At 42.6% G+C, this 23,930-nt stretch overlaps 2 protein-coding genes across 11 annotated transcripts in view; both read right to left on the reverse strand.

Moving 5' to 3' along the window:
- The window catches only part of LOC119129646 (C-type mannose receptor 2-like), a 902,042-nt gene that overhangs the window by 444,685 nt on the left and 433,427 nt on the right, over positions 1-23,930 (reverse strand). The gene's annotated exons all lie outside the window — the stretch shown is intronic.
- Positions 1-23,930, reverse strand: part of LOC119128075 (neurexin-2-like) — a 250,844-nt gene that overhangs the window by 98,400 nt on the left and 128,514 nt on the right. For 7 of the 10 annotated variants that reach the window (XM_037260157.1, XM_037260160.1, XM_037260161.1 and 4 more), the window contains 7 exons: positions 19,617-19,918; positions 16,274-16,297; positions 12,632-12,793; positions 9,145-9,583; positions 8,015-8,398; positions 6,790-6,993; positions 4,674-4,700 (listed from right to left, as the gene is read on the reverse strand). In XM_037260157.1, coding sequence (XP_037116052.1) covers positions 4,674-4,700; positions 6,790-6,993; positions 8,015-8,398; positions 9,145-9,583; positions 12,632-12,793; positions 16,274-16,297; positions 19,617-19,918 — 1,542 coding nt within the window. The remainder of the gene's footprint in view (positions 1-4,673; positions 4,701-6,789; positions 6,994-8,014; positions 8,399-9,144; positions 9,584-12,631; positions 12,794-16,273; positions 16,298-19,616; positions 19,919-23,930) is intronic. The other 3 variants (XM_037260162.1, XM_037260159.1, XM_037260158.1) reach the window with 2 other exon arrangements.

Here is a 23,930-nt window from a genome sequence, read left to right on the forward strand (position 1 = left end):
CAGTCTCACCTTGTTTGTTGCGCATCGTCCTCATCACTACCTGCTGCAAATAAGCACGTATTCGATCACTACCGCCCTCTAGCGGCGTCAAAAGGTTGAGCCACTGGCCCTGCTATGACGGCTCCCAAGTGCCAAGTCGACTTCTGGCAGATGGGCCGGTTCTGCATGATGTCACGCCGGGCGACCTGGCAAGCATGCCAGCCACATGCGCGCTCTACTACAATTGAGAAAGATTCAAACTGGAAGGGCAGACGGTGAGCGCAAGAGGTAGTTAATGGGCGTTTAGTCCTCACAACCTTCACACGTGATTACGCCAGGTCGGCCGGGGGAGAGAAGGAGGCCAAAACATTCCGTCAGGCCAATCATGTTGACTCCTGAAGAAGTCTGTATGCAAGGCTGAAGGCTAGCAGAGAACGTACAGTGAGACGAATGAACACAATTTTTTTGGACTGACACTGCGATAGCAGCCATTTTATGCAGATTGCGTATTGTGCTGCGGCCGGCAAAATACAAAAATACAAGCTGCAGTTGTGATTGTCAGTCTTCGCGGAGGATCAAGAATCTATGCCTGTGCATGTTGTTGTATTATCCTCCATTTGACTTCAAATACTATTTGTTTCAAGCGTTAAAATACCACAACACAAATAGTTAGCCCCGTCTTGTTAGCATTAAGCCAACCATGCTAACCGCCGTACAGCGCTCGCATCAGATTTTCGTTCACAAGTAAAAAAATAAATGCCCAAGTGACAGCTTGACTGAAACAAAAACAAAACAGCAAGTCATGAAAATCATTCAAAAAATAAAAACATACCTGCCTCTGTGGATGGCAAACAAACACACGCACACACACACACACACACACACACACACACACACACACACACACACACACACACACAAAACAACACTTAGGAAATTAAACGAGTCTCCTTGCAGGCAAACACCTGCTCGACTAAAACAGAGCGTCGGCACGGTCGATGAAAATAATTCTAAAACCTCCCCCGTGGTGGAATGTTTGCATTAATGGCTAGCCACTCTGTTAACTGACTGCCAGATTTGAATGTGCTCCGTTTAAAAAGCAGGACGGTTGGAAATTACACTCGAGTCAGGCTGGAAGCAACCACTGGATGGAGGCGAGAGCGCGGCCGCCATTACTGACCGCATTTTTACCGACTTTTTACTGCTTTGAGAGAGTACACACAAGTGACCCCTAAGGACTTGTTACATGTGTTTTGTTTTTTCCCCCTTGCCACTAAAAGCAAAGACCCGCAATGGTTACGTAAGGCTGCACAAGTTAACGCGCTGTTGTCTTAACAAAAGATGGGATTTACCCTGCACGGCTCCAAGGCCTCCTTTTTGACGCTAATGCCATTTGGCTCCTATCTTAAGATATCACATTTGCCATCTCGGGCGCATGGCCGCCGGTCTAATGAAAAGCTCTGTGATGAATTTGTGTGTGCGCAAAAAGCCATCCCCAAACCACTCTGTCAGTAAAGACACAAGAATTAAAAGGAAAAGTGTTTATCATTGTCAAGTAATTGTCATTTGAGACGATAGTCCTGGGAAAAAGTGGGACATACTGTAAGGGGTGGTGATTGAATAGGAGGGGCTGCTGGCAACCATCGTCGAGTTGGCATCCCTGGGCTAAATAACAGCCGCCCATATCTCCTGCATGCAAATGGCGCCCGCCGGAAGACGTTCTCGGTAGCGCTCAAAAAGCGGAGGGGGGTTAATCCTTCTTCACACACTGCGTGAATCCAACTTGCTTCATGATTTCAGATGTTTCCTCCGCCATCTTGTGAGATGCAATGGGCCGTGACAAAAATGGGCCGTGAAATAAATCAACCAATGCGCTAGCTAGCATGCTAGCGACGGATTGATTGAGTGACATGGCCATTGCGGAACATTTAAATTTTTGTCACATTGTCCAAAAAACAAACATGGGAATGACTTCCATGGGAAGTCAAACATTTTTTTTAAAACTCAATATTTGTACTCATTATATTTTAAAGTAACGATCTTACGCGAGTACAATTTTTATCTGCGGTTGTACCTAATGAAGTGGCCAGGATAGTAAGAAACAAAACGGGACTATCTTAATCCTGCACGTCGGTTGTTGAAAATATTGATCTGAGTATCAGATGAGTGCTTTTCCAGTCATCGAGGGACCGGAGAGGCGGTAAATAGTGATAAAAAGCTCGTCTTACACTAACGCGTCGATGATCTTTGAGGCATTTTTGACCTTCATGCCAAAGTTGGAGCTTTATAGTAGACTGCAGGTCAGGCTCAGAATTGTTTTGGATTTTTTAGTGTAGTTAGTTTTTATTTCGGTTCGACTTTTTTTAAGTGTTGAGTTTTTGTTTTCAATTTTTGAAAATGTTTCATTTAAGGCAGGGGTGTCTAACTTACATCATAGTAATAGTTTGCTTCAAAGGGCCATTAAAATTGTCAACCCAAATAAATGTATGAACATCTCATATTGTATATATAGTATAGGCTACACAACAAACTGATGAATAACTAGTTTTCAAAACAGAGACTAATAAAAACTGTTTAAATATTTAAAAATGAAATATTGAAATCAAATCAAATATTTAAAAATAACAATCATTTTAAAAAATGAATGGTAATAATTGTTAACAATATATCTATTTTTTTTAAAAGTGAAAACAATTTGAAATTTTGGAATTTGAGGCACAATTTGTCTTCGCGGGCTACCTAAAATGATGTGGCGGGCCGTATCTGGCCCCCGGGCCTTGACTTTGACACCTGTGATTTAAGGTGTATTAGTTTTCGTTTATTAATAATTTATTTTTGTATATATTTTGTAAAATACAGTAGAGTAAGCTACAATTCTCAAAAATGTTTTTTTAAACTCTTATTTCATTAGTTTTCCTTAACCACGTGTGTACCTCATGTCTTGAGTTTTACTGTTATCTTTAAATCGAATGACTACACAGTTTATTATATTGAGCCCGTTGATTATTTATGACATAAATCTTGCTATTTCCCAAAGGTTCAGTCTCCTCCGACGGCGCAATGATTCGAGAGTTATTATGCAAGGCGAATATTATCGGTCGACTCCATCGCATGTGGCCTGGAGTGTTGGTGAGATCAAATGAGCATTAAATAAAAAATGGCTGGCCTCCGTCGGAGCGTTAAATTGCCTTAACAAATCAAAACCCAATTCGAGCGTCTCCGAAATAGAGCACACAAGTCGGACGCTGACGCTTGAGCTTGGTGCAACTTTAGTACGTATTCGCCAAAGACATCTATCGGATCATCGGATCTGTCCCCGGGGGAGATCGCGGGTTGCCGTGGCAACAAATTAAGCTTACTTCGAGCACAACTGTGACTTTCAAGCTTAGAAAAGCATCACATTGAATGCGAAAAGAAAATATGAGGGAAAAAAGTGAAAGCATGAGAATAAAATAAATCTTGATGAAACAGCAGCCACAACAAGTGATATTATAAAAAGCCGCATTACAATGCAAAAAGGCCGGTCGCCGAATGCAACAACACAGTGAATGAATGATACATGAGTGGCGTTGCATGTATTCGAGGATTTGACTCGGCAGGTGGCGGAGGAACATCACACCGATATCGAGAAGGCAATATCGCACCTGGATTGCAACAAACTCCATTTTTGTGATCCACCCAATCCAGAAAATCTGACTTAATCCGTATAGATGGAAATACAAAACAATATTTCCCAAGTGAAGCTTGTAAAAAAAGTATAACCCATGCTTTTATTTTGAAGGTCTAATTTTTGACAGAATCTGTTACACAGATTTTGTCCGAGTTTCGGGCGCAATTGTTTTGAGTTTCTGATAAAACCATAAATTAATTACACTTTTTTTTTTTTTTTTTTACAGAAAACTGATAAATGTTTGTGTGTTTCCTGGGGGGTACAGTGCCCCCAAAGCCCCCCCCCTAGATACGTCAATGATTGTAAAATACACATTACACAATGCTTTGAACCAACATTGCTGATTAAAGGCCAAGTCTCAATATATCTTAATAACCGGATTGTCCAGATACAAGCAGATCTAGTACAAGGTGTTCTCTGTCATTGCCTGACATCTAGTGGTAAACACGAGCATTACACCCTTTGAGCAGCCCCATTTAGGGCCCTTAAAATGCAATTGGCTTCATCCAAGAGAACTTAAAAGAATAAAAATAGCCATTATGTATGTGCAAAGACAAGTGTCAAGTTTTTTTTTTTTTCTCTCCATTCTTGTCACCGAGCTGGCTACCGCCACCACTTACCTGCCAGGCCGCGTCCAATCGTGACACACGAAAAAAAAATCACTTTGCAATTATTCTGCCTGCCGAAAAACAATGCCCGAAAGACCATTTAGCAGTGTGTGTGTGTGTGTGTGTGTGTGTGTGTTACATCTTGTACGATCGTGTCAAGTTGCCCTTTTCTGATAGAATGAGGGACGTTAAAGAATGAATTGAATCTATTCTAAAGATTAATAGTTACAATTATATTTCTCTATCCATAATAGAAATGAGTCCGCATGCAGTTGAGAAGAAAGTCCGCAGAGTTATTGCGCCATGTAAATGAGGTGTCACCGAGAATGGGATCAAAGGGGAGCAGAAAAGGGCCACCACACTGAATTTGGATATGATGATACATTTGAGTCATAAAAATGGATAGAACAACTTACTGGGGCTACAGTCTATCCTGATACAATCTGGCGGGGAGAGAGAGCGCAATGGTGAGATCAAATCAAAAGAGCAAGAGAGAGAGAGAGAGAGAGAGAGAAAGTGAGAAAAGACATTTTACATCCTTCAAGGTACATTCTGCAGACAAGCAACGAGCGCTCTGGGCCACCATCCGGGGACGGCTCTGAGTCAGGATCACCCTTTCACTTCTTTAAGCCTCCGTTCCGCCCGCTCATCGTTTCCGACAACCGACGCACAGCGGAAGGCAAGTTTGGCCGCCCCCAAAGTCGGCTCGCCTTGTTTCTCACGAGGATGACAGCGGAGTGAACGAACATGCCCGATTTTGTTTATTCATTCATTCATTCATTCATTCATTCATTCATTCATTCATTCATTCATATATATCTATATATATCTAAATATCTCTCTCTCTATATATATACATATATATATATATATATATACTATATATATTTATTTATTTATTAGGCGGTGAATCTTAGCGCATTGAAAATCATCATTCATTCATTCATATATATATATATATATATATATATTTATTTATTTATTAGGCGGTGAATCTTAGCGCATTGAAAATGTTACGGTAAAAATAGAAAGTGCGTCACGGTAAGTAGTAAAAAGTGTGTGGGCGATCGTGAGAAAAGATAGCGGAGTTTCTTGAGTGTGTAAAAAAAAACTCGAGTTGCTCAGAGCGCCTTTCATAAAAAAAAAAGATAGCATTAAATTTTTTTGACGTCAAATAACTGTTTTGAATCTTTCATTTCGGTTTGCATTTATCCATCATAAAGATTACATTTTAAAATTGCATCCCGCGGGATTTTGCCTCAAAATAGCTTTACAGTAGTCTTTTATAATTCACACATCTTTGTATTGTCGCAAGCCTCTGAAAAGTCATTTTAAGACTGGAATGGTTTCGAAATTTTCCGTGCTCTTTGGGTGTGACGTCACGCGCGTTTTCTTGTTAGCTCGTTGTCTTGTTAGCTCGTTGTCTTAGCGACCAGAAGTCTTAAGAACGCCTCAAAGTATCTCAGAGGAAGACTAAAAAAAAGAGAAAAACTATGACAAGTGAACTTGGGTACTAAATCTCGCAGAATGCCGCTTTTAATTGACGCATAAAAAAATCAAATTGTGACGAGGTGTTTTCAGTGTTCTCCGGGTAAATGTAAAAAAAAAAAGTGGTGCACTTGCCTCCCGCAGCACGTTTGGAACGCCAGAGATGCAAAGCCAACAAGAAAGGGTGATCTGCACATCCCAGCCACTTCATTGCACGCATCTGACAAAGCCAAACTTCATATTTAGCATTAGCCACGTTCCTTGTTTTGTAATGTTACAAAATAGCATCTGTCCATTGTGCGTGCAGGTGAAAGCGGCTGAGTTGTGGTCTCGAGCTGTCAACCGCGACAGAATAGTGGACGCAAACAGCCCGGGGACCAGCACCGCAGCAGGAAAGGGGCGGGGCTTAAATAAAAGTGAATAAAGGCCGTTTACAAATTACGCATTAGAATTTTCAGGAGCAGGACATCGCATCTCTATTTTGGAAGTACAACTTATCGAGCTGTGGGCAGGTCCCCCCGACAGTTTGATCCGAGGCCGCAGAAAAACAAGCCATTGAAGGGATGAAAAGTTTCGTGGATGGGGTGCAAATGGGCAGCAGAAAAGAAAAAAATGTAGAAGCCAAAAAAGGAATTTATATTTCTCCTCGATTGCCTCAACTTAAAATGTTGCAGCATTTTCACGAAAGAAACTGTGAAAACTTTGGGTAATATTAGCTTGCTGCGACGCTTTACAGCATCCAAATAATTCTAATCCAAAATGGAAGGTCTGTGATGTCACAAGAGGAAGGAAAAATGAGAAGAGCAAGAGGTGAAAGTGGCCTGAACAGCTTTCCATCTGGAGAAGGCCAATAAATAGCTTCCATCAGACTGACAAGCTGATTTTTGTCGACATCTAGTGGTCAAAAGAGGGACTACTTCTTCCTCTCAAGTGAGCACTTGTGCCAGTAGAAAGAAAGGTTAGAAAATAAAAGTCTTTTAAAGGTGACAAAATGAGGGATGGCAGGATGGGGACGAAGGGGCGGGGCAGATGACGGCGGCCTACCGAGGTTGACGGTGAGCTTGACGCGGCCGCCGTCCAGCTCCAGCCGCAACGTGTCAGCCGAGTCCTTGGACGTGCTGGCCACAAGCAGGCCATAGGCGCGCTGAGACATGAAACGCAACGACACGTCCTCGGCCTCCGTGTGCATTGTGACGGGCATGATGATCTTCAGGTACATGCTGCCGTCATAGCTCAGCACCGTCGCCTCTGCGCGGGGAGAAAACTCAAATTAGTCTCTTGCAAAAAAAAAAAAATGACAGCAAGACCCGCTAAGCGCTCGACCATGAAAGAAAATAAATAATTTAAAAGAACTCCCAAATGAACATTTTGATCCTTCGAGCATGTGATGCTGCAGTAACACATCCAACCACTAGGTGGCAGAAAAAGCTCAGAAAGGAAAAAGAAATCATCCCTTCAAGGATGAAGACGTTTCATCCTGATATGAAAAGAAAATCTTGCTCAACCCAATCATATCGCCGCTGATTGGACCTCAAACGTGCCATCACTATGCATGCGTGCTTATGTATAACCTTTCTCTATAATTAGTATCGAAGTCGGCTGTTGATGGATGACAGAGGTCAAGGGTCAAATACGTACTGTAGGTAAATATAACCAGCAGTCAGGTTTTTTTTTTTTTTTTTTTACTACAAATAATGTCTCCACTCATCTATGTCAGCATCAAATTACTTTAGGATCAGCCATTATTTGTATCATAAAATGTTATCACTGTGTTTCATGTGATGTTTGTTTTCGAATCGGGCGCGGGCTGATGTTAGATTCTGGCAGTATGATAAACGAGAGCAAAAATATTGTGGTGTGACGGTAAAAGACAAATGGTGTAAATAAAACCAGCAATTATTCCCATGTAACACAATATGTTTCATTTGAAATAAAATATAAAATATTTGGTACATCCATCCATTTTTTGAAGCGCTTATCCTCACGAGGGTTGCGGCCATGCCGAGTTAAGTGTAAATAAATAGATAAATGTTCTTATTGGTGAGCTACTTTGAGAACAGACCGAGTACCCGCTGTCACCATTCAACAAATTAAAAACTTTTTTGGACAATGTGCATTAATTAACACAGCAAAGAGGCATAGAGTGACTTTGTCTTGCTCCCTCCCTCCTCTTGCGATAAAGTTGATACTTTTTGTGACATTTTTCTTTGATGGAGGAATATGAGCTAAAAAAAAATTCTAGAAAAAAACCAACCACTTTGGAACACACCTATCTCGCAGTTGGCGCCCAAGAATCCCGTGCTGGTGCAATCGCATATGTAGCGATTCCAGCCCTCTTTGCACAAGCCGCCATTGCCACAGGGGGCGCTGCTGCATCGCTTCTGCTGCTCCCGGGTGCAGAAGCTGCTCACGCCCATTGCGCTCTGGATCTCGGCCAGGCGGCGAACATCTCGGCTCTTGCCGTCGATGAAGAGGTCGCGGACGCAGCCCACGTAGCCGTAGTTGAGCAGCGCCGTCCACACCTCGGGCGGCAGAATCAGTTCCGTCTTGGACTCGGGGAGGCCGCCGAGGTACATGTCGCTGTCCAGGTCCAGGATCTCGCTGCCTTCCGGCGAGCTGAAGGGCATACTTCGACTGTTGACCGAGATGGACCCTGAAACCGGACGAGCAGAAACAGGCAGCGAGCGTGAGACAGCGCATCTGTCTAATGTGTTGCTAAATGGAGGAGAAAGAAAGCAGAATGCAGCGGGGGAGCGGGCCAAGAAAAGCCCCCCCCCCACCAGCTCCCTTTCTGTGATTAACGGCTCTGTCTTCATTTTCTATTAAAAGCCAATTACGGCGGGAGCAGCGGCGAGATCACACGGCGACAGACGCGCACGCTCCGTCACGCGCTTTCTCGTTTACTGCACGCCATTAGAAGGAAGACGGCGTGCGCGCCCCGCGCCGAGCTGTTCATCAGTCACACATGCAGATGTTTGCCATTCGCGCCCGCAGACGACACCCGACTTCGCGAGACCGGCTCCAGGCGTGGAAAGAAAAAAATAGACGCAGCCGGCGTGTCGCCCCAGGCGAGATTTTACAATACTTGATATTTCCATTTGGAAATATTAATTAGGAGTCGCTTTAATTTTTAATCTACGCTAGCTAGCTGTTCCGTATTCAAGGTTAGTCGTCCGGTTATTGTAAATAAGGTGCAGATTCATTCATCTGCACAAAATGTTATTTGGATTAAGCCTTTGAATTTGGCTTTTGAGTCAAATCCGCAAGAAAAACTATTAAATGTGATTTGAAATCAACGTAAATGAACGAAATAATTATTTAAAATAAATGAATAAACAAGACATTTTTAATCACCCCAAAAAAAAATCCCATTCAAAAATTGGAAACGTTCCTCGTTACCTTTCCTGCCTTCTCTCTGGAAGTCCACGTGACACCATTCCCCGTCGTTGACCTTCTTGTTGCTGGCCTTCAGCTTAGTTTTGCCCGAGCCCATGTCGATCAGTAAGTACAAATAGCCGTCCAGCAGCTCCAAGGCAAAGTAATCGGTCTTTAGCTCCCTGCCGGGCTTCTGCTCTTTGGGCCCTTGAGGGCGGCCGTGGCTGAAGAGCAGCAAGCCGCTGGGCTCGGTGGTGCGGAAGTCGAAGGACACCGACCCCGTCTTTTTGGTGTTCCACTTGGGCAAGGAGATGAAAGACTCGGGGTTGTCAAAGGTGACCGGGTCCAGGGCGGCCACGTCCTCGCAGCGGAAGACCAGGTCGCCGTTCAGGGTGATTTTGGGATCGCGCTGGATGGCCAAGCGGGAGAGCTCCAGCTTAAAGTCGTTATTCTTGTACACCACCTTGAGGAAGAGAGCGGAAAAAAAACAATTACTTGAATTTAAAAGTAACTAACCGGACTACAGGTCAGATTAGTACTTCCTCAAAATGGCAGCCGTCTTTGACCTTGTGACGATTCGACGTTAAAAATTCCACAATTTGCTCGACGTTGCCAAAATGATTTGCGGCAAACGACCTTCACGCTTCGGACGACTTCCCACTCGGGACGCCGGCGTAGCTCCAAGGGGCCGGCCAATAACGATGACAATAAGCGCACGAAGGCGAGGGGAAGAAAGGAAACAGCTAACAGGAACGTCGGCGCGTAATCGGCTTCTCGGCGACGTTCTCCAAACGTTGCTTGAGGCCTCGACGCAGGCAGCCTTTGATGAAAGGTGGCTCCATTGTTCCCACTCAAATTGTGTCTTTGCATTCATCGTGGAGTCGGAGCCACAGGCAAAGGAAATTATCCCCGCTTCGTCTTGTTTTCTTATATTTATTCAACGGCTTGCAGACAGCGCCGGCTGTCCTCCAGGTAACGACGCGAGGCGGCTTTCGCGCGTTTGTGCCACGCGTGAGGTTTCCTCTTGAGATGCTTCACAGACGCAACACACAAACACACACATGCACACACACACGATGGGCTAAGACATCACTGCATCTGGGTTTTCCCCAGCTGCGACAACTCTGATGTTGAAAATATTTAAAAAAAAAAAAATTTTTCTTAAAAATCTTGCTCTCGACAAATACGGCATAAACTAAAACTAACACCGACACTAAAAATAGAAGAAACAAAAATGAAAAAGTGAATTTAAACTCAAGGCAGTAATATAATTATTTAAATTTCATAAATTTTGAAAATATTTTAAATTTAAACTAATGGAATTAAATATAATTATTTAAATTTTGTGGATTTTAAAATTATTTTGAATTTTAATTTAAACTAACGGAATTAAATGTAATTATTTAAATGTAAACTAACGGAATTAAATATAATTATTTAAATTTTGTAGATTTTAAAATTATTTTGAATTTTAATTTAAACTAATGGAAATAAATGTAATTATTTAAATTTAAACTAACGGAATTAAATATAAATACTTAAATTTAATAAATTTGAAAATTATTTTAAATTTCAATTTAAACTAACAGAATTAAATAGAATTAAGTTCTATAAATTTTAACATTATTTTACATTTAAATTCAAACTAACTGAATTAAATATAAAAATGCACTTTTATTATTCCGTTTCTAACAAAACTCTTATATGGATTTTTGGGGTACCTAATAAAGTGTCCAACAAGTGGAAAACATGAAGGACTGAGGATTGACGGGATGTAGAGGGCCGAGGTGAACGTGACCCTAAAAAGATGTTATCACACACACACATTCATTTAAAAAAAAACAAAAAAAGTGCAACAGTGGAAGGAGGCTGTCGCCAGAACGTCAATATGAAGTCGAACGTCAGGGCGGGGTGGAGGCAGTCGGGGAGGTGAGCGAATTCATCCACTGTGAGGAATCAGTCAAAGAAATCAATTTTTAATTTAGGCCACAACAGGGATGGCAAAACCGGCGCGGTGACGGCAGCGCTTAGACTTAATTACACTAAAGTGGCCAAGAGAAAAGGCAAAAGATGAGTGATGGAGAGGTGGACAAGGTAGCAAAAAAAAAAAAAACTGAGGGGGAGAAATGAGAGATAGCAAGGTCACAGTCTCGGGCGGCGACTGCGGCAGATGGTGCTGAAAAAGAGAGCGAAATGAAAAAAAGAAAACACACACACACACACACAGTGTAGTGTGTCCATCTCTTCCGTGGCATAGGAGACCGATCGGAACCTTGAACACTGACCCTGAGCGCCGCTTATCTTCACACTCTCAAAGTCACACGCACAAACACAAACACACATTATGAGTTCACGCTTTTTGTGCGCCACACACACACGCGCGCACACACATGAAAGGCGTTCAGCGCCCTCTTTTTCGGTGGGAACCTCTGCAGCCCGCGGGGTGCCGCCCAAGCGTGTCAAAGGCGTTTGACCACGGCGGTTGCATGAAAGCCTCGCCACGGGCCGGCATCGCCGATAAGACCAGCTGAAACACACGGACTGCCCCCCGCCCCCCCCCCACACACACACACCTCTTCCTCAGTCCACACACAGTGATGTGTTTGTTAGAGCTTGACTAGACGTTGAGCCCGGATAGCCGCCTGGAAAAAAACCAAGGTCTGTGTCTCAACTACAAATTTTTAGACACCACTTTGAATTCAGTTTGCCGATTCTGAGTACCGATACCACTCAAAATTTGGATGCATACATTCCAAACAACAAATAAAAATATCTTTCTTGCTTTCTTTCTCTCACAACGATGGTATCAGCGCCTGGTATCGGCAGCCTCCACGACTACCCGATACCTCGACACAAAGCCAGTATTGTAATATCGATACCTGGTATTGGTCCTAATCCTAATTTCAACACGCGAGCCCAAAATATAGTTCCAATCCCAACCTTTTACTTGACCAACTTGCTCATTTCAAATTCAACGACCGATCGTCTTTAATAGCCTCCGACATTGCTTCGGCTAAATTCTCCAGCGCCCCCTAGGGGAGGATCCCGCCGACACGCAAGCCAAATGCTGAAAACGGCTTTTTCCGCAAGCGTAATGAAGTTAGCGAGGGCGATTACGACGGCGTCCATTAAAAGCGATGGCAAAAGTAATTACTTATTCAATCAGCGCGGCTTTATGAGAAAACGCGGCGGTGGCGGCATGTTGCCGTGCCGCTACACAAGTCATTACCTTTACAAGGGCGTAATACTTTCAACTGTGATTGTGCCTCTTGATAGCTTGTTAAACTCAGATGTAAAAGCCAGAAAGGGGGAAAAATACTTTATATTCTTCTCGGTGGGTTTGTTGACGAGCATATTCCGGCGGCACTTTTTTAGATGAATTGCAACAAGCGCACACTCGTGGCAGACAACGAGGCGCTCTAACACCAGGGGAAGATGAGTTCAATCAGATTTATTTTTTTTGGTCTCGATTGAAGTGTAAGTTCTTTGGATTCTTGCGGCGGGGACTCACATCTTTGAGGCAGCCCATGAAGTTGTTACTGACGGGCGAGCCCGGAAGGTCGGCGGTGTTGGGGCTCCCGCCGATGTAGAAGAAGTCGTCCGAGCCGAGCATGGTGTAGTCCTCCTGCGTGTAGCCGGTGGTGGTCAGGATGCCGTCCACCGAGATGGTTACCTGGCAACAGGCATGGCAGCAGAACAGATGAAGAAGCAGGAGGGGGGATATGGAATAGACAGGAGAGGATTTAGAGTCATGAAGACATATATGTGGGGACGAACAGTTGAGTGGCTGGTTTGTGCCGGTCCATGCTTGTTTTGAAAAAAGGAAAAAAAAAAGGGTGTTTCCCTTTAGAGTGCAGCGTCTCTGTATTACGCTTGCTCAACGAGCTTGTTTATTTTATATTTATAGTTTCATTCACGCACGGTTGCATAGTGCGACTTGCAATTTTTAATGCTGACATAGCAAAAAAAAATAAAATCAGGTTGCTTCCTCCAACACTGCTTACATGATTCAGTTTGCCCGACAACTTGTTTGTCATGTACGATGACTGTTGTGTTATCTTTGTTTTGTTTTCTGCACTCTACAGGTCCTTCCCACCCAGCTGAAGGTCACATTTCTCGCTTGTTGTTGCTGCTGTACTTCCATTCGAAACAGAGCAACTCATTTTTATGTCTGCTGTTGCTCCCCCGGCGACTTGCATATCGGGAGCGTGCGCGTAGGGGCTGGGGGTGTTTTTTTTTTTTTTTTTTTCCGACCTCCTACATGGCTTTCTGAAGCCTGCGGTGAAAATTTGAGCTGTTTTGTTTGTGGTTGAGTCGCTGATTGATAAACTGCCAGACACCTATGAAGGCCTCCTTATGAGAAATACATTCAAGCAAAAAAAAAAAAAACAGTCAGCGAAAAGGTGCAAAAACATTGCCGCTTGTCATTATGTCAACGAGGGTAAGGAGTTACAACACATTGTTTTTCAAAACAATAAATACAAGCACGTTTCAGTAAAAGCCCTAAAATAATGGTTGAAACTCCACACCTGCAGGGGGAGCCAGTGGGCAAACTACATTTGTAATCAATGCATGAAAGAACAAGGTTTGGCTTAGCCCGTAAACAAATATATAATTAAAATGAAATAATTAAAATTAAACAATTAAAATAAATAATTAAATGAAATAATACGACGAAATAATTAAATAAATAATTAAATGAAATTATTAAATTGAATAATTAAAATAAACAACTGAATAAATAAATAAATAAATAAATAAAGGAATACATAATAAATACAATTTGATGTTTTATGGGTTATTTATTTGACCCAACTTTTTATTTTTTAATCAATAACCTTTCAAATTGGAATAAGTAAAAAACAAACTTACCTTTGCTGGGTGCACATCTGTAAAGAAACTTGTAGTCATACAAACGTCATCAGCAATCATTAAACAAAGACTCAGAATCAAAGAGCGAGAGAGAGTGGAGATTCATTCAATAGATGTCTGGCAGATAATAATTTTGTGGTGTATGTGTGTGTCAGCTCCACATGTGTGTTAGTAAAGGTCCAAAGGGGAGGGGACGGGTTAGGGTTTGTTTGCAATCGGTTAGTATTGTGGTCAGTAAGGGCAAGTCAGACACAAAAATGGCTGTTAGTACACTTGCAACAACGTACGTTAGATTTTTTTTTTTGGGTTGGGGGGGTTGGTTACAACTGTTATGAATTAGTCGATAAAATGGGTAACGGATTCTTCGCTCAAACCAAAAATGTTTGGACTGGAGGTGTTTGATTTTCATCATAAACGTGTCGTAAAAGAATCCATTGAAAAGGAGATGCACAAGCCGTGCACTTAACATGGAAATATGCAGAAAGATGTCACCGGAGAGCACACGGGTGGCAGGAAGCATTCTTGAGGATGTGCACCACACGGAGACGCATGCAACCACCAATACAGGATGGGAACAATGTCATGGATGAACTCAACTCAATTTTTTTTAAATTTTTTTTAAAGAAGGGGGGGAGAAGGGACAGGAGCGAAAGAACATCACCGTCTATTTCACCACGCCAAATTGTCTTTTACTAATGAAAGAACATGGCAATTGCACTTATGCAACACATTGCAAAGTGGGGAGGGGTCAGTCCTACCTCCCCCAGCTCATAGCCCCCCCTCCTTTTATTTCCATGTGTGAGGTCATTGTTGCTTTTAGTTGGTTAATTTCAAACGGAACCAAACAAAAAGATAAAAAAAAAAAACAGCACAGAGGGGGGGAAGGTTGCGGCTAACGTGTCGTGTGGCCGTATTGATTATATTAGAAGAATTGATATATGCATGTATATATGTTAGCCAGGATATATACATTAACATATATGCTCAATGTAATCTGGTGTTTTGAGAAAAGGGCGGAGTCATGCAGAAGTGCACGTTAGTGTTAGTATTAATGATGACTCGCTCGCTTGTTCGTTCGTTCGTTCGTTCGCACACAGTCCAGATCTTGCAGCGCAAGACACCAAAAATGCACTGATGGCAGCCCCAGTGAAAGACTGAGTATCTATCTATCTATCTATCTATCTATCTATCTATCTATCTATCTATCTATCTATCTATCTATCTATCTATCTATCTATCTATCTATCTATCTATCTATCTATCTATCTATCTATCTATCTATCTATCTATGTCGTCTGCTTTAGAGTGCCTCGTTGTTGGAAGTGTCCTCACATCACACAGAGAAAGGTGAAAGAGCAAGGTAAGTAAGTAAATAAGTCATTAAAAAAGTAAGTAAGTAAGTAAGTAAATAAATAGATAAATGAATAAATAAATGAATAATCCGTCACGTCTGCTTTAGAGGGCCTCGTTGTTGGAAGTGTCCTCACATCACACGGAGAAAGGTGAAAGAGCAAGGTAAGTAAGTAAATAAATGAATAAAAAAATAAATAAAAATAAAAACATTAAGTAAGTAAGTAAGTAAATATATAAAATGCATTACTGGCATACAGCCATGAGTAGTGGTAAATAATTTTCAGACCAATTGAATATTTCTGGCGGCAAATGGATGGCTTGCCGTGACACAGCGTTTGGAAATCACTGCAATCGTTGAAAAATTTTTTTTTCCGAATGAATATATCAACGTGAGTGAATATTTGTGCTATGCTGACATTCACTGGAGGCGCCATCACAGGATGTTTGTTTAGCCGCTTTACAAGTCTGCTGCGTGCGCTCACGTCTCGGGGGTTGCTCTTGGAGAAACAAATCGGGAGGGGGTGGGGGGGAAACTCAAAGGAAAAAAAGAACCCCAAAACAAAACACTTTTCTAAAGCTCAATTGCAATATATTGGTCTATAATTCTTTATTTCTTCATAGGGATAGTTGGGAATGTAAAGAACCAAAGAGGAGGAGGGAGATTTAAAAAACAAAACAAACAAAAAAAAAAAATTATATATTTTTTGTAGACCTCTTTTGATGCGTCTTTTCAAAGGTAGGGCAGTACTGGATGGCAATAAACAAAAACATGTTTCAAAATATAAAGGAGGCAGAGTTTGGCAGCTACCTGATGGCGGATTGAACGTTGAAAAGCAAACAGAAGAGAAACAGGAAAAAAAAAACGGAAGGAAAAACCAAACTAGAAGACAATTAGAATGATAACTACCATATAATGCAGTTTGTTTACCATAGCGTGTCCGATGCCTGCGTGCTACGGGAGAAAACAGGGAAGGGGGGGGAAAGGGGTGAAAAAAATAACCAACCGTAAACTCAGGAGAACACACTTTAAGCCCCGCCCCCCCCAAAAAAGTGGAAGAAAAGCCATCTTCTCTCAAAAAAACTACACTACAGTACTGTAAAAAAAACAAAACATAAAAGAGTGTATCGAGTTGGCTAACGTGGTAATTAATATCCAAATCAAGAAATAAAGAAAGCAGTTGAACCACTAGGCTACAACTAGCGTAAATCTAGAAAAACAAAAGAAAAAAGGGAAACAAGGAGCACACATTTGTTAGTAGTCACGTTGCAGGTTAAGTAGAATGGTTGACATTCCGTGGATGGCGCAGTGTTAGTTTGTGGAAATCATAACTGGGGAGAGGCCAAACCAAAGCACCAATGAACAGAATCAAACTGGAACAAATTTAGATTTTGTTGTTAGTAAAAGAAAGACACAAGAGTTAGCAAAATTGTGCTGTATGTGTGTGTGTTTGTGTGTGTGTGTGTGTGTGTGTGTGTGTGTGTGTTGGGACAACGCACCGCTATATCATGACTTTTTTTTTTTAAATAGTAATTTCTAAGTGGATCCTTGATGTGAGGGACAATCATTTAATAATCAATCCAATCGGTAATATGACGATCAACGATTAAAATAAAGGTGTTATTTGCAGACCTCCTAAAAAAGAAAAAAGCCACTGTAGGAGAGTTAGCACGTTGACAGCATTGCCAGGTACCCTATAGGGAAAAATCATCAAAACACACATTGGCTATAAAAAGTCAACACACCCCTGAATGTTTTCCACCATTAAAGTGAACTCAATTAGACAAATTTTCCTGAATGTGTTTGGGAAATTGGAATTCTTGTGGTTTGGTGAAGGTCAAACCGTATAATGGCGCAAACGACACTGCTTGTTACCGAATGAACAGCATACAAACGGTAAAGAATAGCGATGGGAAGTTCTGAATAGAAAAAAAAATTCAAAAGTTCAGAAAAAGTCTACTAGAACATCTGAGCTTTATTTTGGGTGCTGACTCCTATTTAACATGAGTTAAATTGTGATAGGTTATTTCTGAGCAGCTGCAATTTTAAGAGGGTGTGCACACTTATGCAACTACATTATCTCAGTTGTTTATCATTTTTAATTGAGTTGCACTGCTTATAGGCCACATTAACACTGGATTTTTTTTTCTTTCAACACGCGTTTGAAGAAGGGTGTGTAGACTTTTGAAATCCAAATGCAATTTGCCATTTTATCATTATCATCACTATTAGTCCTTACTGAGTCACATTCTCAGCGATTATCGTCTGGTAGTGATTTCCTTCATCAACGACGAGATGTGTTTTTACGCTGCAAAGAATTCGTTATCCGATCACACGTGTGCAAAATGCGAGCGGAAACGTCACGCAAAGGCGTCGATGGCGAGAAGGCGGGAAAGACGACGAGCCCTACAGTGAGTTCAGCCGCCTGTCTGCTCAGACGCTGGCTAAAAAGCGACTGGCCCAGTTCTGTCACTTGGATGTTGAATCTCCGGCTTGTAAAGTCACATCGGGGGATTACAAGTCGCCTCTGTTGTGTTTCGCTTAGATGAGGAACAAACTGTTGGCTCCCGTTTCCTTCTTTTGCTTTCGTCTCACATTGCGCCACTAAAACCGTCTCTTGTTCTCTCCGCTTCTCATCAGAAAAGCAAACCACGCGTCCTCAAGCCAAAATTGCCTTTCCCATTTTCCTGTTTGGGGCTTTTGGTGTGGAAGAACAACCCCCGGCATCACAATCATCACTTCACTTGCGCTTCACCCGCTCGCCACTAGGCGGCGCTCTGACCCTGTGGTCGTCTGGCAGACCTTCATTTGTTGCCCCTCCCTGCTGAGAGAGTCACCTAATTGCGCATTTTGCTGACAGCTACATCATGCTTATGCAAAATAATTATTACAAAAACAGAGCAAAAGGCGGCTGATGACATTTCGGCCGAGAATTAAGCGCTATGCGGACATTTTTTTCATCATTGGATGACACGTGCGACATACAGAAATATGTAAAGCAGATTAAAACACGCACGTCGAGACGAGTTAGGGTCAAAGGGCACCTGGGCCATCTGCTAGAAATTATTTGCACACGTTGGCCGATCCAGTTTGTTAGTTCCGGCTCGCCCCCTCCCTCGCGGTTTTAAATGAAATTTATGTTCCAGGAAGATCGTCTTTTTAAATATTCCCAAGGCTTGTTTTTAACAAGACATTTTAAAAATACAAACACATTCAGCTCACAATGTAGGCGTAAAAAGCAGGATTAAAGAGTTTTCAACAATCGTCCTGTTTTCATTCTTCTTTCAAATTTATTGACAAAATACTGTGCCGCAATCTAGTAGTGGATTGTGGAATTTCAAGATCGTTCCGGCTTGCGAAAGTCATCGGACTCGTCTCGCTACGCTGATCCAACATCGGCGCTGCACGTTTCGCCCGTAATCGGTCTCGAGTCGAGCGCGGATACTTCATCGAGTTTGCCGCAACTTCACTGTGTTTGTTTTTTTTAATACGCGCGTGCGAGTGGGCCTGTTTTGGCATTCGGAGCCGCCCGCGCCGGCCATTATTAGCTTTGACAAGCCATTCGTTCCAATTACAATTAGCCTCCAAAATGTGAGCTAGTAAGCACGGCGAGCGTAAGTGAAATTGATCGCGTCTCACGGCCGCGCTCGGCCAAGTGATGAGCTCAGCAGCTATTGGGTGTGTAAGCTACTTGCTACACACACGCCTGAAGGCCACAAAAGCTGGTGAATGCTCTCAAGCAATCTCTGTCATTTGGTAGAAGTTTGAAAAAGGCGTCTAAAGTGCTACGCTGGCTGACAGCTCTCCTCGCTCAAATGAATTAGAATTGCTTACGTGATTGGAATACAGGAAAAAAATGGAATTTTGTATAAAAACAGAAGAATATAGAGCTGCATTTAAAAATGTACTTGGAGCGAATCGTACTCTAAAATGTTAATATTGTATACAAATGGAGCGGCGACTGTGGCGCTCTGCAAGACAAAGCAAAAAATATTGACCCAAACAGTCTGGAAATTCTTGGTACTCCAATCATGCTCTAAGAAGACATTTCAATCAGCGCCCTGAAGTGATCAAGAGCCTCGAATATAAGAACTGTTGTTAGTTTGGCAAAGAGAACAATATAGTCAACCTTGCACAATAATGTAACTCATAGTGACAGATCAGACAAGCAGAGATAATCGTCGGCGGCAGACAGACGGACGTTCCATTCCAAGCGCAGTCGGAAGCCAGCGATCCGAAAGCGACAGAATTTCCGGAGGGATCGTGTGTTTACCTGGCGCAGGTTGCGGGTGACGCGTACGTCGTGCCAGCCGTTGTCGTTGAACTTGCCGTTGACGGGCTCCACCAGGGCCTCGAAGGCCCCGGAGCCCAGGTTGATGACCAGCCAGACGGCGCCGCTCTTCAGCGACAGGTTGACGTAGTCGGCCGACTTGCCCGTGTGGAGCATGAGGCCGTTGCGCTGCAGCGTGCGGAAGGACAGCGTGATCTCGTCCGTGCTGCTCTGGATCGGCGTAAGCGACAGGTCGTAGCAGAAGAACTCGTTGCCCTTGAAGGTTGCTACCGACTCTTCCTTTCCTGGGGGGAGGACAAGAAGGCATTCAAAACACCTCCAAGAAGAATAAAACCCAAAAATCTGAAGAAAATCGAAGTCATCGTCCAACATTAGCCTTCATAACGGCTTACAGATGATTCGCTGTTCTCTGGGAGTCTCCATAACCGACTTGCGCAATCCTCGTTTAGTTTCTCAGCGCGTGCGTTTGTACACATCTCCGATCAAATATCTCCAGATGAAACCAATTGGCTGCGCTGATTGACTGCCATGATGCAGCTCGTATTAAAAATGTCTTCCGAATGATAAATCAGCGTGTTTCAAACACTTTGAGATGAATTGATTTGCATTACGGCAAGAAACAAAATGGGGTGAATAGACCATGAGCTTCCAAAAACACAACTTCCTTGAGGAACGTCTGAGAACTCAACCCAGACAGTTTGAGACGGCGGACTCCCAAATCCGGTTCGTCCCGAACGCCCGTATGGGATTAAGAGCCATTCCGACAAACAACACCTCTTGAAGGTGTTGCCGCAAGCAGCTATGCCGGATGTCGTAGCTGCTCGCATTCACAACCTGTGATGAGACAACGTCATCGTTGCCTGGAGGGCAAGCCCGAGACGCAAACATTTTAGCTTTTACCACGGCTGAGATGGAGAAGCAGCTTCTTTAAAGTCCCGTTGTTTCTCGAAATTGACATTTTGAGCTACGCCAGTCAAGTGTGAATTGACGGAGAAAAGAGCCACGAGAGGAGGAACAGAAAGAGATGGATGGAACGGTGGATGGGAAGGAGGGAGGATGCGGGGCGGGGCGGGGCGGGGGGTGCCTGAAACAAATAAAAAGCAAAACCCCCTTGAGGGAAGCCTTGCGGCGATGTTGGCAGTTCAAAAGCAGCCATTTACAATCATAGACGAGCTAAGTATGTTAGCGGTTAGCAGCGTGCCATTTGCCTTCGTGCGCTGATTGCACATTTTCTCTCATTTGCGCCTCTTTATTAAACTAGATAAGACGAAATGGAGACGGCAACCGTCGTCATTCCGGTTACGTCTCCATCGGCTATTGTTTGCTAACAGCGGCGAGGAGATGTCACTTCAGCTTTAGCTAAATTTAATTAGCGTCAACAATTACCACCACCCTCTTAGGTGTCTTTATATACATTGCGCGCTGACGTGGAGACTTAACGTGATAGCTTGATGGAAGTCAGGACCCGCACGAGAGACGGAGGCTAAAGTGCCACCGAGGTCTCAATTAAGCTCACAGTAAGCCTCGGCGACATGGAGGAAACTGCCCATTTGAAATGGAGCTACGCATAATAGCCTCTTTATTATTCATTTACTGTGCGCTGTCTGATTGCGGCGCCTTTGGGACATGGCAAGTCCGTTTAAGGAGGTGGCGAGGAGATGATTGCCTGCACACAATGGCTTCATGGAACCTACGTTGGAGATACTACCATGACAACCAGAAAAAGGAAATTCAGCTCCTGAGATTCAAAACCTAGCTACAAGCGCTTCTACTCAATTAGCTTATTTGTCGGTAAAGCGAGTATAAATGTAAACATTTCGTGATACACTGGGTCTTGATCCTATCTTGGAAATTTCCACTCTAAATGTGTCTTTGTGTAACATCTTTTTACACGACAACACGCACTGGAGATTAAGGCCAAGAAAGCAGCACCTGTCGCAGATGAGGATCCCGCCCGCCTCGCTAAGTTTCTCAAGGGCCACTTCACTTTCAAAGAGCCAAGATAGAGCGGAGGACAAAATGGCCGCCCACGTAGCGAACCTTTGCTCAGTGACCCGTGCAAATACGCAGAAGCCGGTGGAAGCTGGCGGAAGCCGGCTCGTCTGTTGTGATCCGCAGGTATTTACAATGTGGTGTCAAGGTCTTCACCAGTTACACCGGTGAATGTGCAACACGTCTTAGCTTGATTAGAACCACGTGCGAGACCCGCTTTTGCGAAGATGTCCGTCAATGTTTATTTAGAAAAAGCATCAAAAGCCTTTTTGTGTTATCACAACGCCCAGCCGCACATATTTCACATGACGGGAATTGTGAGTTTTGTGGTAGTGGTGTGCGATACTGATTATTTTGGTATCGCCGATACCAACGCCGATACTTTACAATAATTAAGGAAGATGCATCAAATTGCCAATTACCATTTTTGTGACATTTGCCTTTTTATTATTAAACTGTTAAAAGCTAGGACAACAATAATTATTGGTTCATGTAAAATTCGACCTTCGCTTCACACCTTATCAATGTCTGCATTTTGTTAATTTTGTTAACTTCATTTTTTTTCCCTCTCTCTACTTGCGCATGATCCCCCGATTTGCGAGCATCCTTTCTTAACAGTAAATATAAATCACTGAAGGTCAAAACATACCAAAAACTGCGAATCCTTTCAAATCCAAATTCACCTACGATTAAGGCCATCCAAAGCTTTTGTTGGCTCCGAATAAAGTCTTCATGTGATTGATGAATCTTTTTTGACGAGGTACAGTAGATGCAGAGGCGGAGGCTGCCGATCAGGCACCCGACTTAATTGCTAAAACTGAAGTCAACCGCGGTGGTGGATGTCATGCGTTTCAAGAGCTCTTGAGTACTCTTGATTGGATTCCGTTTTTTATGTTTTTTATTTTCCCTCCTCCACCTTTCAATGTTGCTGCAGGTCACATTATGATTTCATCTGTTGATTGACAGCATTTGAAGGTCTTTGCGAGTAGCGAGATCGGCACACATGCTGTATTGGCGGATTGGCTATTTCCAATGTCGACGATAAAAAAAAAAAAAAAAAAAAATCTATTTGACTAATTTTATCTTTCGTTTTTTTTCACAAGTTTTGGCAGATAAGTGTGATGACGTAAATGACATGAGGCGTAGGTAACATATGGAAGAATAGTGTTATGTAAAGAAAGGTGTCTTGTCAAATATGCTCAGCGGTGTTTATAAAAAAAAAAAAAGAAAAATAAGCGCAACCATTTGACAAACCTTTTCAACAACAGACATTTCATTTCAGTTCCACACACAGCCTAATGCGAATGTACTAGGAATCTTAATGAAGACCGATTTAAAATAAATTAATAAATACAACAATACAAAAAAAAAAAAAAAGCAGCACAGTGACAGATCTGAGGATGCAGAGGAGAAAATTAAAGAAAAATAACAATGAGTAGTAGCGTGGAGCCCTTTGTTTAATACTCATTGTAGAGGTTACCATTCTTTTTGGTTTGTTTGCCTGCCTGTGAAAATCATGCTAAAAATATTACACAAGCACATCTGTGCTATGGCTTGAACAATATTTTACGGATGCAAAAGGAGCCAGGAAATAAATAAATTAAATAATTTAAAACAAACAAACAAACAAATAAATATATATATATATATATATATATATATATATATATTTATTTGTTTGTTTGTATATATATATATATATACTATATATAGCATAACTGTTTTAAAATGTAACATTTCAACAATTTGATAACATTTCGATTTCATTTTGTAAGCGTACGTAACTCATAAAATCTTGCCTGCTGTTCCACATGGGTTTGGGGCCCCACACTGTTTTGGGTTCTGGTACGTTGAGGTTCATTGCAACACCCCGACACAAACATACACACGCGCACAATGCGGCGATAACCGGCTGGCGTGATCGGACAAATGAGCTGTTAGTTGCTTACTCTCGGGGGTTATTGACAAGAGAAGCAGCAGTTGTGCCGGTGCACTGTTTGTCTAATAACCAAGGCTACGTTTCAATTTCACATCTCACTGAACAGCCTGCTTAGGCTCGTGAGATTGATATGACATCAGGCTCTGCGAGAGACTCTGTGTGTGTGTGTGTGTTGTGTGGTTGAGGAGGGACTCACACAGTCTCACAATCAAACGGGCTGAAATTGACAATACTCTGGCACTCCGCTATTGAATTCCAAGTCCTCACTTTCAGCTGCAAGCTAAAGTTTGAATGTAAACAAACAGCTCGTCCAATAAGACGATAAGATATTACTTTATTTTGTCCCACAAGGGGGAAACAGCTAA

This window comes from Syngnathus acus, chromosome 10 (genome assembly GCF_901709675.1).
Source record: "Syngnathus acus chromosome 10, fSynAcu1.2, whole genome shotgun sequence".
Taxonomy (NCBI): domain Eukaryota; kingdom Metazoa; phylum Chordata; class Actinopteri; order Syngnathiformes; family Syngnathidae; genus Syngnathus; species Syngnathus acus.